Here is a 15,188-nt window from a genome sequence, read left to right as displayed (position 1 = left end):
GATGGAATGATCTTGAATAATTAATTAACAAAGATTACAGTATCATTGTGATTTTTGACAATAATTCATTATAGAAATTCAAGACATAAAAGGTTTAAAAATATCTTATTTGAGCAGTCTTTTTCATTCGATTAATTAATGTGTATTTGGATTTTTTTTTTTCAGATTTCTGATCCAACTGTTGGTGTAGATTTCTTTGCAAGACTGATTGAAGTAAAAGATGGAACGAGAATTAAACTTCAGTTGTGGGATACAGCAGGACAAGAGAGATTTCGGTGAGTGTATTTCAACTTGTGACTAAAATTATATGTTTATGGTAGTTTACACCCATGAAGTGAAATTAACTGTTTTTGTGACTGCTTTTAGGATATTAAGTGTTTCTTCTGACTTATTTTTTATATTTGCAAAAAAAAAACACTACCTTTAATAAATCTTAACACCATTATTTGCATGTGTTTTTTACCCCAAAAAAAACCACTATAATTTTCTCATTTTAAATACCAACTGTGCTTCCGAACAGTATCTTTAAAGGTTTAAAAAGGTTTTTTTAAAGTAGAAGGTTTCAATTATTACTACCTGTTTGTGTATTATTTTAATTATCCATAATTCTTGTATTCAAGATAGGCTGTTAAGTCCATAATTCCTTAATAAAAGATAATAATTTCTTTTTAAATTTTGTAGCAGACATTTGTTAAAAATATTTTTATTGATAAAAGAGAATTTTCATAAGAGTTAGCATAGATTACATTAAAAATAGGTGATGACAGCCAAAAAGTAATTAATGTAAATTAAATCAAGGAAGTATTAAAAGGAATGAATGAGGAGAAAGTGAAAATATGAAATAAAATGAATACTTGTTAAATAGCTGATAACAAACAGAGGTACTCTGTTGATATATTCTAATGAAAAATTATCTTTTCAAATGATCTCACACAGTCATTCAAGATATTTTTGAAATTTTATGATTTCTTAAGATTAAATACCTTAGCTAAAAATTGAATTTGTACTACTTTTTTTAATTTTGATGTTAACATTGACGATACTGTGTTACATTGAATACATTCAGGTTGATTTCTTTTGCATCAGTATGATAATCTTTTATAATATTACATTAATTTTAACTCTTGCTTCTTTTATTTTACAATTTTACGATCACTTTTAATTTTAAAAGTTGGTTTTTCTTACAAAATTAATCTTCTCTAGGTAATTTCTTAAAACTTTTGATTATTTGAAGAATTGACCTTTTTCTAACTTTTTGTCAGAAAAAATTTATGTTTTTGAAATTAATTTTTAATTTCAACATAAAAAATAATTAAATACTTAGAGTTCTTGGTTAACTTATGAAGATATTGTATATTTAATATTAAATTGTAGCTTGTACTGAAGAATATATTTCAAAACTTTTAATAACTCATTAATTACAATATTATTGTTTATTTACTTTCAGACTGCTTTTAATGGTAGTTTGAAGGATAAATTAACTCGGTGAGCTAGAAAACTCATGATTTTCCTGCACTCTTGATTACTTAGTAAATGTCTATGTATTAGTTAACTTGAATGGTATTTATAATCTTTTTTAAGAGACAAAAAAAAGAGGAGGTTCTCAATTCAGTTTATATGTAAGAAGCCTTACTCTTCATCAGATGGCCAATTTATATTTATATATGTATTTTTATTTTGTATGAGGAAATCCTCCTCTGTGGTCAACATGGTAAGTTTTTCAGTTAACCTAAGATAAATATTTTTTAAATAAAAAATGTTGTTACCTAAATTGATGATATGAAGAAATTTTTCATTTTACTTTCCCTGTCAATATAGTTAAAAGAGCAGTATTAAATATGATTCAATATATATATACATTATGAAAATTCAAATTATTCATTAACATATTGACCACTGTTTTAATAAAATTTAATATTATATGAAATAAACTACCAGAATACAGTAATTAGGCAAGTTAAACTTATATTAATTTAAAAACAGGAAATAATTTCAACAAATTATAAAATTAATATGTTTTAATGTAGTTGTAGAATTAAATTCTGTTCCTGAAGATGCAGGGGTCCCAAAAATCGATTATTGGAAATTAACATCGTAAGTTTAACTTATCCAATTATTATATTTTGGTGGTTTATATATTGTATATTATTTATAGCTTTAACTACATTAAAGGGAAAACTATGATTTAAAAAATGGAGTATTGGTTTCTTTGCAGATCTTTATGTTATAGGCCCAACTAGTTATTCTAGACAAAGAAAAAAAACATATGTATGTGTATTGCACTGCTGTGACCTTATATCATCTCAGGATTGATTGAACCAATTTTCTTCAAATTTGGCTTAAATATTTCTATTATCATTAATTTTTTCAAAATTTGTTCATGGAGTGCGGGTATCGCAAAATCACTGATTTCCTTCAGAGGCACATTAGATAAAGCTTTACTCTATCATATTTGTTATCTACTCATATATTGCATTTATAAATAATCCCAAAAAAATTTTCAAAAATTCAACCCTCCATTTCTTAAAATTGAAATATGTTTTTGTTCTGTCTAAAGTTTTAATATTTAAAAAAAAAATTTTGCTATTTTATATATCATATATAGGAATATCAAAAAATATGTAAAATTTTCCAAAATTATAAACCATGGATTTTATAAACACGGAAAAGTTTCTTTGAACATTTTTATATAAATTCTAGAATTTTGTTTTAGCCTTTATATTTTTATTTGAAATTTGTATATTTGAATGCTTAGATCTTATTTTGGTAATCATTGTTTTCTCTAATCAGTTTTCCAGCTACTACCAGGTCTGGGTGTGTGTGCATATAGGCAAATACAGTTACCACTACCAGCTTGCCAGGCCTGACATAGCTGCAGTGTAAGTGTAAATGTACCGGTAAACATGTAATCTGACAGACTCAGGTCGACCACTCCTAAGATGCTGTTATATTATCAGAAAATATAACCTGAAAAATTACCCTATCTATGGCTTATTCTGATTTTATTCTTGCAAACCTTCCAAATTCAAAATATTTTTGAAGACAAATGTCTTTAAATATAGACTTTATTTTTTTTATATGTAAATATTTTTATAAATAGATTCTATGAATGTTTTTTAAACAACCAATTTCTTATATCTTTACATAACGAAGTTAATTTGTTATCTTGTTTTGAATTTTAAGATCAACATAATGACAAGTTCAAGTGGTTTGATATTAACTCATATGAAAATAAGTATTATGTATACACAGTTCTTTAGCATCTATAAAACATTCATAAACTATAATAAAATTAAATACTCATATAAAAGAATAAGATGATGAAATATTTCTAGAAATTTAATTTAATGAATAAAATGCAAAATTATAGTTTAATCCATTGAAGTATGAAATTTTCATCTGTATGAGTAACACTATGACCTCAGGCATGTTAGCTCATAGTGCATCGCACTGAGATTGACATTGACCACTTGATTTGTAGAATGGGTACCTCTGTACTTCACTTGTACTTAGAGTTCTCATAAACTTTGGCATCTGATTTTCCAATATGTTTGAACTTATTGCACTATTTAAAACTACCCCAGGGTCATAGTAATTTTGATAAATTCTCATATTCAGGTACATTTATTTTTTTTTTATTTTACACTAGTATTCCAGGGAACACAGGTCGGGAACCACTGGACTAGAACATCAAAAACGAAAATCGGTAGGTGTAAATAAATATAAACTCCACTAAGCTGTAAATAAACTCGACTTTTCTTAAAAGTGGTATGTTGTTAGAACATGTATGTTTACTATGTGGGTAGGAAGTTCTTTTACACCGTAATAAATTCAGCTTAATCAGCCTCTACTGCTGCCATTTCTCACCACTGATATCTCTTAATTGCTGCTGAAAAAGGTGGGGAAAATAAGCCATGATGAGGATCGTCTGATGTGTTCATTTGTAGGGGTCTTCATTCCACGGTTAGGCTTCTAGCTTAGTTCCTGAGGGCGACGTGGTAGCTGCAGGTGTCCGTTGTCTTCTTTCTGAAGGCATAAACACAAAACTCTCTCGGGGTGAACTTTACCGATGCAGATGTCCCTTGGGTCATCTGCATCGGTGGCATCTCTGCGGGGCCTGAACTGAAAGCTGTGGTGCGCAATCAGTTTGAGGGCGAGAAGATGTCCTCCGTTAAAGCCACTACTGGCTAGGAACGGAGGGGGTGGTGTAGCGACCGGACATGCTACAAGGTGGGATCTTCTCCCCTCGGGGGAGGATCGAGATGTGTTCATTTGTAGGGGGGGAATGACCTTAGTTGTAGTCAAGTGTGGAAAGATGGCAGATATGAGTGTGTTCACTGTCGAAGAGCATTTGTTAGCTTTTTTCAAAAGTATAAAAATTTCCTTGAAAAGGCATTTGCATTGATAAACATTAGATGTTCAATGACAATTTAATATTTTTAAATTACTAAAATACTACTCGTATTAGAAAGTCACACCCTTTATAACATGAGTATGCTAGAAATGATAGAAAATTATTTAATGCTAAATCTTGATTCTTGTTTTTAATTGTTCTTTTATCCTCTTTAATTTGTTTTAGCTCGATCACCAAGTCATATTATCGCAACTCTGTGGGAGCATTACTTGTTTATGATGTTTGTAATAAAGCAAGCTTTGAACATATACCTGCTTGGATGATGGAAGCTAGACGTCATATAGAACCACATCGGCCAGTTTTTGCCCTCGTCGGTTGTAAATTAGATTTGATCGCTTCAAACTCAGCGAGACGGGAAATTAGTGAAGAAGAAGTAAAAACTTTTGCTGCGCATCATGATCTCTATCATATTGAAACATCCGCAAGAACAGGTCATAATGTCGAAGAAGCTTTTGCTGCTGTTACACAAGAAGTCTACAATAGAATACAGTCTGGTGAATATAAAGTTGAGGACGGTTGGGATGGTATTAAAACTGGTTTTGCTAGGCCTAGTGGTATCGATTTTAATCTTGTCGAAGCAGAACCAGCGAAATCATCATGTTGTTAGGTATAAAGAATGTGTTTTCTTTTGTTACCTGTTTTAAACCAAAATATTTATTTTTATTTAATTTCAAGAGAATGGTGAATTTTTTTTTTTGTATTACTCCAAAGTGTTAATCTTAATTTATTATATTTTAAGAAGAATTAATGACGTAAATGTTTAATAGATTACCTAAATTATGTATGACTTTTCTTATAGATCTTATTTGAATTGTGTTATTTTTTTATGACATGATTTATTTGTTGTTTAGTAGCAGAGTATTTTATTAGCAAATAGATATGATTTGATTATAATTACAACCTTTATTATTATTCATTGCTGAAATATAGCCATACTTTTTAAAGGTTCTTTTCATATTAAAAGAAAATAATTACAGCAGTTTAATTGTTATAGTAAAATAATAATTTTTTTGTAATACTGTATAAAAATTAGTATTAAATGGCCTTTAAATAAAATAATTAACTGAATTTTTATTATTGCTTTTAATTCCATAAAATTGTTATAAATTTTATATATTAATTGTTGAACCTTTCTGTTTACTGTTACATAAGATTGCATCAATTGCTGTATAAGATGATCTTTGATGTATATATATATGATCAGTTTTGTATCTACAACTTTTTACCATATAATGATATGAGGAAAAATACATAAATTCAAAACAGAAATAATCAAATCATTTTTTAAAAAAATAAGTAAAAAGTAATAAAATATAATGTAGCTGAATTTTTTATGCTCTTAACAATAATTTGTTTGTATATTTTAGTAACTTTTGATTGGAATATTGTATTAACATTTATTTTGTCGTGATTTGTAAATTGAATAAATAAAAATTTATGGTTACAAAATATATATAAAGCAAAAGTCATTATTCGTGTTCGCAATCTGTATATAATTCAGAACTGAGTATTACCTCGTGATCATCTCTTTTGATTTAATAATTATGTTGTAGGTTTTACTGGTTTTAAAACGAATGCTGAACAATACAGTCAAAGATAAGTAATGAAAAATAGTTTTTCTTGATGAGGAAAATTGTAAATAAGTATGAATAAATCAAGAAAATTATAAAGTTTTTCTGTTATAAATTGTGCATAAACATGTCATCAAGGCAGATTCAGAAATAATTTAATTGCTTCAGAACTTCATCAAATCAAAAATGATCCTTTTGATTTTTTTAGAGATGGTATTTTTTGTAAAAAAAACCCTTACCCAATGTAGGATGTGATATACAGAACATGTAACTAGACAAATATTCCACAAAGAGATTATCAAAATCAAGGAAATTTTTTTAAAATTACTGTCTACTGTATATCATATCATGGTTTAAGGTTCTTTGAAAACATTTTTTTTTACAGCACATATGTATTATTTTGTTGTGTGTTTTTTTACCAGTTTATTCTGTACTTATATTTTACAGATAAAATAAAGAGGGAAGTATACCCTTTTGGTATGACAAATAGTCACTGCTTAATTTTGTAGTCTTCTAAGTAAAGAGTTTCAGAGCATTAAATTAAGGATTTGTTTTTATTTAGAATACTACCAATTCCTCTTCGTCTGATTATCTGTATTTTACAATGTATAACCTTAGAAAGATTAAATTTAAATTGTCTTCTGAAATCGTAGTAGTTTTTAATAACAAACTCACTTTTTACAAAAAAAAAACTAATATAAAAAACTTTTTTTGGGGAGCTCCAGTATTCTTGTAGATATTTAAGTTATTTCATCTTGGAAGTTCTTTATAGCTTTATGATTTCATAATTAGTATTTGGAAGTACTAGCTTCTGTTGTCTGAATATTTTTTTAGAAAAAAAAATTTATTTTGTTTTGTTTTGTGTGCCAGATCATATAATTCCAAAATGGTAAGATCTCGTAAATTATTAGATCACAATCTGAAACTTGTAAGAGTTCTGTTATAATACTATTTATGATGATAAAAATAGTAATCTGTTTCTACTGATGTGCTCATTAAATCAATGTTCATTAAATCAATGAAAAATGATTTACGTTGAAGTTTTGTCCCTGAGATAACATAAATTGTCATCTTAGTAGTAGAATTTATTTACCGAAATTCTTTACACTTAAAATCAGTTGTGTAATTTTATGTGTAAACTATTTTTACATATTAGTATGTAATTTTTTATTTTTGAACTTTATGTTAAAGAACCTAGAAAAAAAAACTGGTTTTAGATCAGCTACTAATAATCAAAATTATAAATTGGATCGATTGATTAACTTAGTAACAAATTAATATGTGACTGTTATTTTCAAATTTTAATTATTTCTGTCTAAATTGTATTTTAGATAGGATCAGTTATTGTACCTTAGGTAGTTAGAAAAGTGTCTTTGTTTATTCTTGTGTTTTTAATAAAGCTAATTTAATTATTATTTTATTAATTGTAGGAATGATAATTTTGAGGAAAAATTCAGTAGATTAACATATGCATTTAAAAAACTCTTGGAAATAATTGAAAAATAATTTGTTTTTCTTCATATTTTTAACCAGTGTTGGATTCATGTATCCCTTCATGCTACCTAAAACTTTAGTACCATTATCTCAGTCACATTCAACATCTTGTTGCATTATCCTGTCTGCTAAACCATGAGAATATTATTGAAGTTGCAAAATTATTTATCATTACAAATTCGGAGGAAATCTTAACCAGCAGATTTGAGCATCCGTGAGAGAATTTATAAGCACTACTTTGCTCAAAAAACTATAAATAGAAAACATTTCATTTTGAATAACTTTTGCAAGAATTACCCATAAAAATGCTCAACAGCATAGTACTTATGTTATGTACACTCTAAAAGTATGGTTTCCGTTTATAAAACTGAGCTGTCACATAATAAAATGTTTAGGGTTATTGCTAGTTTCAGTTTGTATTAATCTCAATCTACTAATAGACTTTCCAATATTATTATTGTTATGTTTTTTTATATTTCATTCTAAAAATTGGTTAATTTTATTTATTGACATGGTATTAATTAATTATTTTTTTATCGATTAAGTGTAACATAATGTATGATTGCAGTGCATTTAATTTTTAATTTGTTTGTAAATCTGTACATAAAATGGTGGCCAACAGCATTAAACTTTCACATCAAGGCACATTGTTCAGTTAGCTATGCCTCTTAAAAATTAGTTTGTGAAGATATTTATTATTCAAGTATTTTTTGAATAATATTATGTGTTCAGTAAAGAATAAAAGCATACAAATTTTATAAAGAGATGAAAAATGCACATCTATCGTTTGTAAATTAGAACATTCTTCTAAGAACAGTACAGTAGGTAAACTATGAAATGTGTTAGGTTAAAATGAAATGGACTGGTAACAATACACCACCACAATATCTTCTAAAAGGCTGAACAATCTTTGCTAAGAATTTTACATTATTCATGTTATGTGATCCTTGTACAGATATGCAGACACGTCAGGTGTAGCTGAAAGTCAGTTTTTTTTTACAGTTGTGAATAAATATTTTCCTGTCTGAAAATATTTTCCTGTATTCTGAAAATGAATTAATGTTTTCATTGTTGTTATTATTATATAAAATTTTATCAAATATTAATTATTCAATTAATAAAACTATTAATTATTTTTACTAATTATTTATGTAAATTAATTTAGTTAATGGATACAGAACAGATTATTATTTTGAAATATAGATAACCAAAAATAAGAATATAAAATGGAGCTGTGTATGTCATCCATCCGTAAGTTTTTTCTAATTATATATTACTAACAGTATTTTTTTAAATTTAAATACACATCATGTAAAATAGATGGCCAATTTAAGATAATATACACATACTAGAATTATTGTTAATTAATATAGTTAGATTTACAAAAACACATTGTTTATTTACTTATACTCATAAATTTTAAATTTTATAGAACAGTCATTGTTCTAGTGTATGTATTTTATAATTATATTATGCTTATTTAATCATATTTATATATATTGTAATTGTCTACTATAACAAATAAATATTAGTTTTTTATTTTATTTTCTTATTAATTCATTATTATTTTTAAAAGACAAATTTTTTATATATTTTTTTTATTCCAGTTTGCAAAAATAGAATTCAAATTCATAATTAGCACTCGCTTGCCATTTATGGAAAATAGTGAAAATAATTTATTGTAATATAAACTTTAATAAATATAAACTCTAAATTAAGTAGTAGTTACAGTGATATACAGTGATGTAAAATAGTATTTTTTTTTTTACAATTTTTACTTAGAGAGAAGACAGTGATGTTGTATGGTGCAAAAAAAAATTGTAATAATAATAAATATATATATATATGAGTACTTTTAATTTAGATGTATAAAATATTGTTAAAAAGTTTTTGTTATACACTCTAAAAGAAAATTTTTTAATATTAGAATCGACTGAAAATATAATAATCTTATTCTATTAACTCTTCCATACACATTTTATTGTAAAGTTATTAAAATATTTGTGCTTAGCAATTTTTTTTTGAAACGATATAAATTATAAAATGTTGTATTTTAATTTCATTTGTTTATAAGTAGATAAACGTCTCGCTATAATAACTTTTTTCTTTTCTAAATGATCACTATGATTGGTGTTGCATAAAAAGTGTGAGAAGTATTTAAGAAGATTATTTAAGAAATTCAGTAGTATTTGTAGTTCAGAAAGGAATCAAATTTGTAATAGAAAAATATGCTTTAAGAATAGAGAAATGGGAGGGTATTTATCATTAGCCACTGAGTAAAAACAAATAGTATTACTGATAATAAATAGATGTTCAATTCCTGGAAAAGACTTGGTTTTCTTATAAAACAAACTTCCCCTTCACTGCTCCTACAAGCACTCGTTAAGTAATCTTTCTATAAATACAAATAAAATATTGTAAATATTTATAATATTAAGAACTTATTTAAGTAGGAATCGGAATGATTTAATTATTAGTTTTTTAAAATGTTTAAGAGCAAAATAAAGCACTAATAATGTAGTATAATATCAAATTATGTTATACAGTAACAAAACCAAAATTATATTTCAGATTGCTCAGAAATTATTGTACTGGAGTTCATTACTAGACATTTTTGTATATTTAATTATTTAATCTTTCATAGCCATTACAGAGAGATAATTATGTATATAATTTGTATACAAATTAATGTGTGTTAATTTTTTCATGATCATGTTACTTATGGATTGATAATAAATTATTTCTAATTTATTTCAGAATTTGGATTATTAATACAAAACTATATTTACTTTTCAAAAGTTTATTTTTAAAATTAGGTAAAATGTTACCTATTGATGATTTTTAAGTATTATTATCATTGTGTCACTTTGACTGTGGTGTAATGTGCATTTGTGAAATATTTGTTATTTAAATTTTGAAATAAAAATCTTTTATATACTTGTTCAAAGTAATTGAACGATCGATAAAACTATCTGGATTCTATTTATATTTAACAAGAGTGTACTTTAACAAGTACCTTAATGGATTTTTTATTGACATGAAAGCAGCTATTTCTTCTTCCCCTATCATCAAACATTCTTTACAGTAAATGGATATTTAGCAGCCACTGATTCTTCTTCTTCACTTTATAAATTAATAAGTTTAAGCCATACAGGTATTTTTTCCAACCAAACAGCAATAAATGTTAAGAAAAATTTTTAATTATCTTCCATGTATCATTTCTTAATTAGCATGTTCTTGTTAATGTGTCCATTTTTAATAAACAATTATCGTTAAGCCTATCTCTTTTTTTCTGTATTTTTTGCTGGAAAAAAGCTGTAATCTAAGCATTTTTCATAGTATATAGAAACATTTCAAATTGTAATTTAATATACAAATAGTATTGCATACTGTGAATGAAAGACACAATAGGCTGAACAATTGGTATAAATTGTTATACCTCTAATTTAAGAGGTACTAAACTCAGTTTCTAGTGTAATTTTTATCACATAATTTTATATTCACAGCTTCACCCTCAGCTTTTGGAACCATCATTCTGTCGCACAAATACTTTTTTTTATTATTGCAGTGAATAATTCACAAAGGGCAAACAAAGAATTTTTCAGAAATAATTTTTAATGTGCTCTCAAGCAAGGATCAATCCCCAAAAACCTTTTTTGTAGAATAAAATGTTCCATTTTGTTCTGACAGTTAAAAATATCATCTTTTATTTCTTTCTACTACTCAAACTGAGAGTAACAGGGAATTATGATACAAAAAATCTCCCCAATTCAACAATGGAAACAAAACCAAAAAATAGCTGAAGAGAGTTATTTATAGGTTCATTATTTATCTTGTAAAGCCATTCTCAGTTCGTTGTTTCAATAAAATCATTACTTAGTCTTTCCTACTTTTGTGTACTTAAATGTTGTGTACTGTCAGTGATGTTTGATGATGTTACTGTGTGTGATCGTCATGGGAGTGGAACCTGAGTTGTCTCAACTCTGTAAGACAAATCATCATGATAATTACCAGTTAACCGATCAACTACTCTTCTTCAAGAATTTCAGTGGGGTTGAAGATTCAGCTACTATGAAAATATTTTTATTTCATTACCTTAACAAATTATAAATTAAAGATTAATTTTTTATATATATAAATTTTGTATCAACACTTTTAATAAGGAGGAAATTGTCAGAATTAAAATATTAATTAAAAGCTTATACTTTGTTTGAAATTACAGTTATTTCTATATTACTTATTGTAAGATCAGGCTGGGATTCATTAAAAAGAAATTAAAGGTTTTACTTCCCAGATAAAGTATAATTTAATAAAAACAAAGTATATTATCTTTTAATTATTAATTATCAGTTATATTGAACCAGAGATTGATATAATTAATATGGTTTTTAGTGGAATGAATTTTGCATAAAAGTTTTCCATAAAATATTTTTAATTTTATATCAGTATGACTTTCTTTTAAATATGATGCTAAAATTGAATTGTACTTTCTAAAGACTTGAAAATAAAATTGATTGTGATTAATATTAATTAACAAATTAATTAATTTTAATTATAAAAAAGTAGTATTAATATTAGGCTTTTTATTCATGCATTGTAATTATTATTATTATTATATTTTGATTAAAGTAATTGTTTCAATAAAACAAATTGTACTGTAATTTTTTCTGTACAATTTTTTATTTATAAAAACCATTTAGTGCTTTCAGTTATTTTTCTGAACATATTAAATTTTAAAAAAATAAACTATATCAATTTATTTACAAATTGTATCAATTTCTTAAAAACTTATTATATTTTTATAAATAAATACCTTAATGTACACTTTTTAGATTTGTAGAATGCCAATGACAGTAACAGGCTTGTATTTATTTACTTAATTGTCCAGAAATACTTTTAATATAATAATTTTTTTAATTGACAATAACTCTTGAGGACCCCAATTTGTGTGTGTGTGTGTGTGTTTGTGTTTGCGCGCGCGCACCCCACCGCGCGCGCGCGGTGTGGTGTTATCGTGTTTTCATAAAAGCAAATGATCACATCATTTTCCAAAATGGATGTCACTTGGGTTTATTATTCATAATTCATTACCGTTAATTTATGCAGTTAAATGAGCAAGTAGTCTAAAAAGTAATTAACTTTTTTTTTAATTTATAAAGTAGAGTAACACTAAGGTGAAATTTATGTGGAATGACAAGGAATCTTAGTTGAACACCTTGAGTGCCACTCGATCTGACATAATTTTTACTTATTTAATACATTTTTAATCCCAGATTTATTATTCGTGTTTTTTATTCTTAACATATTGTCAAAAAATTAGGCACCTGCACTACAAAATCATAGACTCATCTATACATAATTCTTTTTTAGGATAGTACAAATTAGCCATTTTTTCTTTTAAAAAATCAATTAAAGGTTGTATCTTTTAAATACGATTACCTGCTGCTTGTTAATTATTACAAAAATGAAGAGCTCTCATAATTACCGTAAATCTATTCTGGCCCATATAATTATGGAAAGCTGGTATATTAAACGATGGCTACATCAATAATCTTTTATTCTATTCAATTTAATGTTGCTATGCGTAAAATAAGTCTCAGAAACCCAGGAAATTTGTCTTTTGTTACAGGTTTCCATGATAAGTGAGATTTACGGTGATTAATTTTTGTTCTAAGACTTGTTTCATTCACAGCCAAGTTAAAAAACTTATCATCAGCTAGAAGTTATCTCAGGAATGGTCAACCTGAGGACTGTACAATACTGCATTTCATTTACATTCATATATATATATAATTCTCATTCATCCTCTGAAGAAATACCTTACAGTGGTTCCAGAGGCTTAACAGAAAAAAGAAAAGAAAAGCAAATAGTTAACTGACTTACCATCAATTGGAATCGGAATATGAAGACCAGGATTTTCAACAAAATCAATTTTTTTTAATTCTGGTAGACCCGGTCACCTACACGACATTATTCACCACTTTCATGTTTGTTGTATGTCGAGTAGTTTTTAGTACTGGTATATTTGTATCAATTATCTACAAAATTGACATTTTCAGCTATCTAATTATATCATCGTTATTGGTTTTAGTTTATCTGTGTACAATTTGTACCGTTGAATGTCAGTAAGATTTTTGTCTTCACTCAAATCACTTACACTACCAGATTCGACATCGCTGTCATCTAAATATGCAGAGTCACTTTCAACACAGAATTCACTCTTTGACTCAGTTTCCAAATTATGTTTTAATTCTTCTGCAGATAATTCCTTTTTAATATTAAATCGTCTGTTCAGCTAAGATGGAGCTGGGATTTCAATATCAGCCATAATGAAATGGCATATGGAAATCAGAGGTCATCGGCACCATTTGGTGCCAATGACCCCTGATATAACTGCATAGTAGCACCATTTGGCAGCCATGGTACTCATGTTAATAATGAAATGGAATGCTTAGTTTCAAATAGTACCAAAGCTATTTGATTTATTTTATGATGTCATTAGCATTCAAGCAGATTTCTGTGCTCTTACTATTAAATGCCAAGCCAATAACTAAATTAATTGAATTACAGTTATAAAATGTAAATGGTTGATTGAAATATGTATGAAAATTAGATAATAAAATTCAAATGAATTAGTTATAAAATTCAAATCCCATATGGTCAAGATTTTCAAGAAAAAAAAAGTAAAACTAAAGTTAGAGTAAACTAAAGTAAAACTTAATGCAAGAAGAGAAAGAAAAAAATAATTTATTTTAAAGAATTCTGGATCAATAAAAGGTGAGCTTTTCTGTTTATGACTAATTAAATTAATTACTACCGTAAATAATTAACATTTGTCCTAAATTTAGTGTGAAAAAAATAATTTTTAAGGGGGATAAAACAAACGCCAGCAAAATTAAAATTTGTCTACAATAAATAAAGATGCAATAAACTATAAGGCTATTGTTGTAACTAAAGGCATCATTTCTAAAAGATTACTATCTAGACTTTTGCTTTCAAGTTACAAAATACATAAAATACAAAATAATTTCATCTAAATAACTACAGTCAGCTTTCTTGACTAAAATTAGAGACTTACCCATTATAATGAGTAAATTACTGTTATTAAATAATCAATACTGTTGCTGCCAAAAAATGAGCATGAAATACTCTTCTTTTGCAATTGTTTCATACTGTTCTCCAAAGTATTTTATTCCCTTTTAAATAAAGAAGATTAAAATAAAGTTTTTTTTTTTTAATTATACAAGAAACCATTTTTCATTACTTTGTGTACATAATGTTCTACCAAAAATCCAGTATAAATATTTTTGCGACCTTTTATTCCAGTAATATTAAACTACATTGTTATCTGGTTTGGTTGACAAGTTGCAAATTTATTAAAATTACTTTCAAAGTGTTTATTTTAAACAGGAGATTTAAGTTTTTTTTTAAATAAATAAAAGAAAAAAGGTTTTACATTACTTTAAAGGTTTTGAAAAATTTTGTGTGATGAAATGGATTTCTATATATAAAATGTAACAAGATATATGAGTAGCTTCATTATATTGTTCCGACTCAACATTGAAAATTATAAGATGGTTTTCGTCAAATTTACGAAATGAGAGACCTCGTAAATCTAAAATAACATAGTATATGTTTTTAATTTGTATGTACACATTCAATTAAAAAATGTGAAGCATTGGAGCTAGGTAAAGTGTTAAAATGAACTA

At 26.4% G+C, this 15,188-nt stretch overlaps 1 protein-coding gene across 3 annotated transcripts in view; it reads left to right on the top strand.

Annotated features, from left to right (window-relative positions):
* The window catches only part of Rab39 (RAS oncogene family member Rab39), a 42,803-nt gene extending 30,577 nt beyond the window's left edge, over window positions 1–12,226 (top strand). For all 3 annotated transcript variants that reach the window (XM_075371876.1, XM_075371874.1, XM_075371877.1), the window contains exons 2-3: window positions 166–275; window positions 4,580–12,226. In XM_075371876.1, coding sequence (XP_075227991.1) covers window positions 166–275; window positions 4,580–5,021 — 552 coding nt within the window. In that variant the 3' untranslated portion in view covers window positions 5,022–12,226. The remainder of the gene's footprint in view (window positions 1–165; window positions 276–4,579) is intronic.
* Window positions 12,227–15,188: the final 2,962 nt, after the last annotated feature.

This window comes from Lycorma delicatula, chromosome 7 (genome assembly GCF_047948215.1).
Source record: "Lycorma delicatula isolate Av1 chromosome 7, ASM4794821v1, whole genome shotgun sequence".
Lineage (NCBI taxonomy): Eukaryota > Metazoa > Arthropoda > Insecta > Hemiptera > Fulgoridae > Lycorma > Lycorma delicatula.
This window is presented reverse-complemented; position numbering and strand designations above follow the sequence as displayed.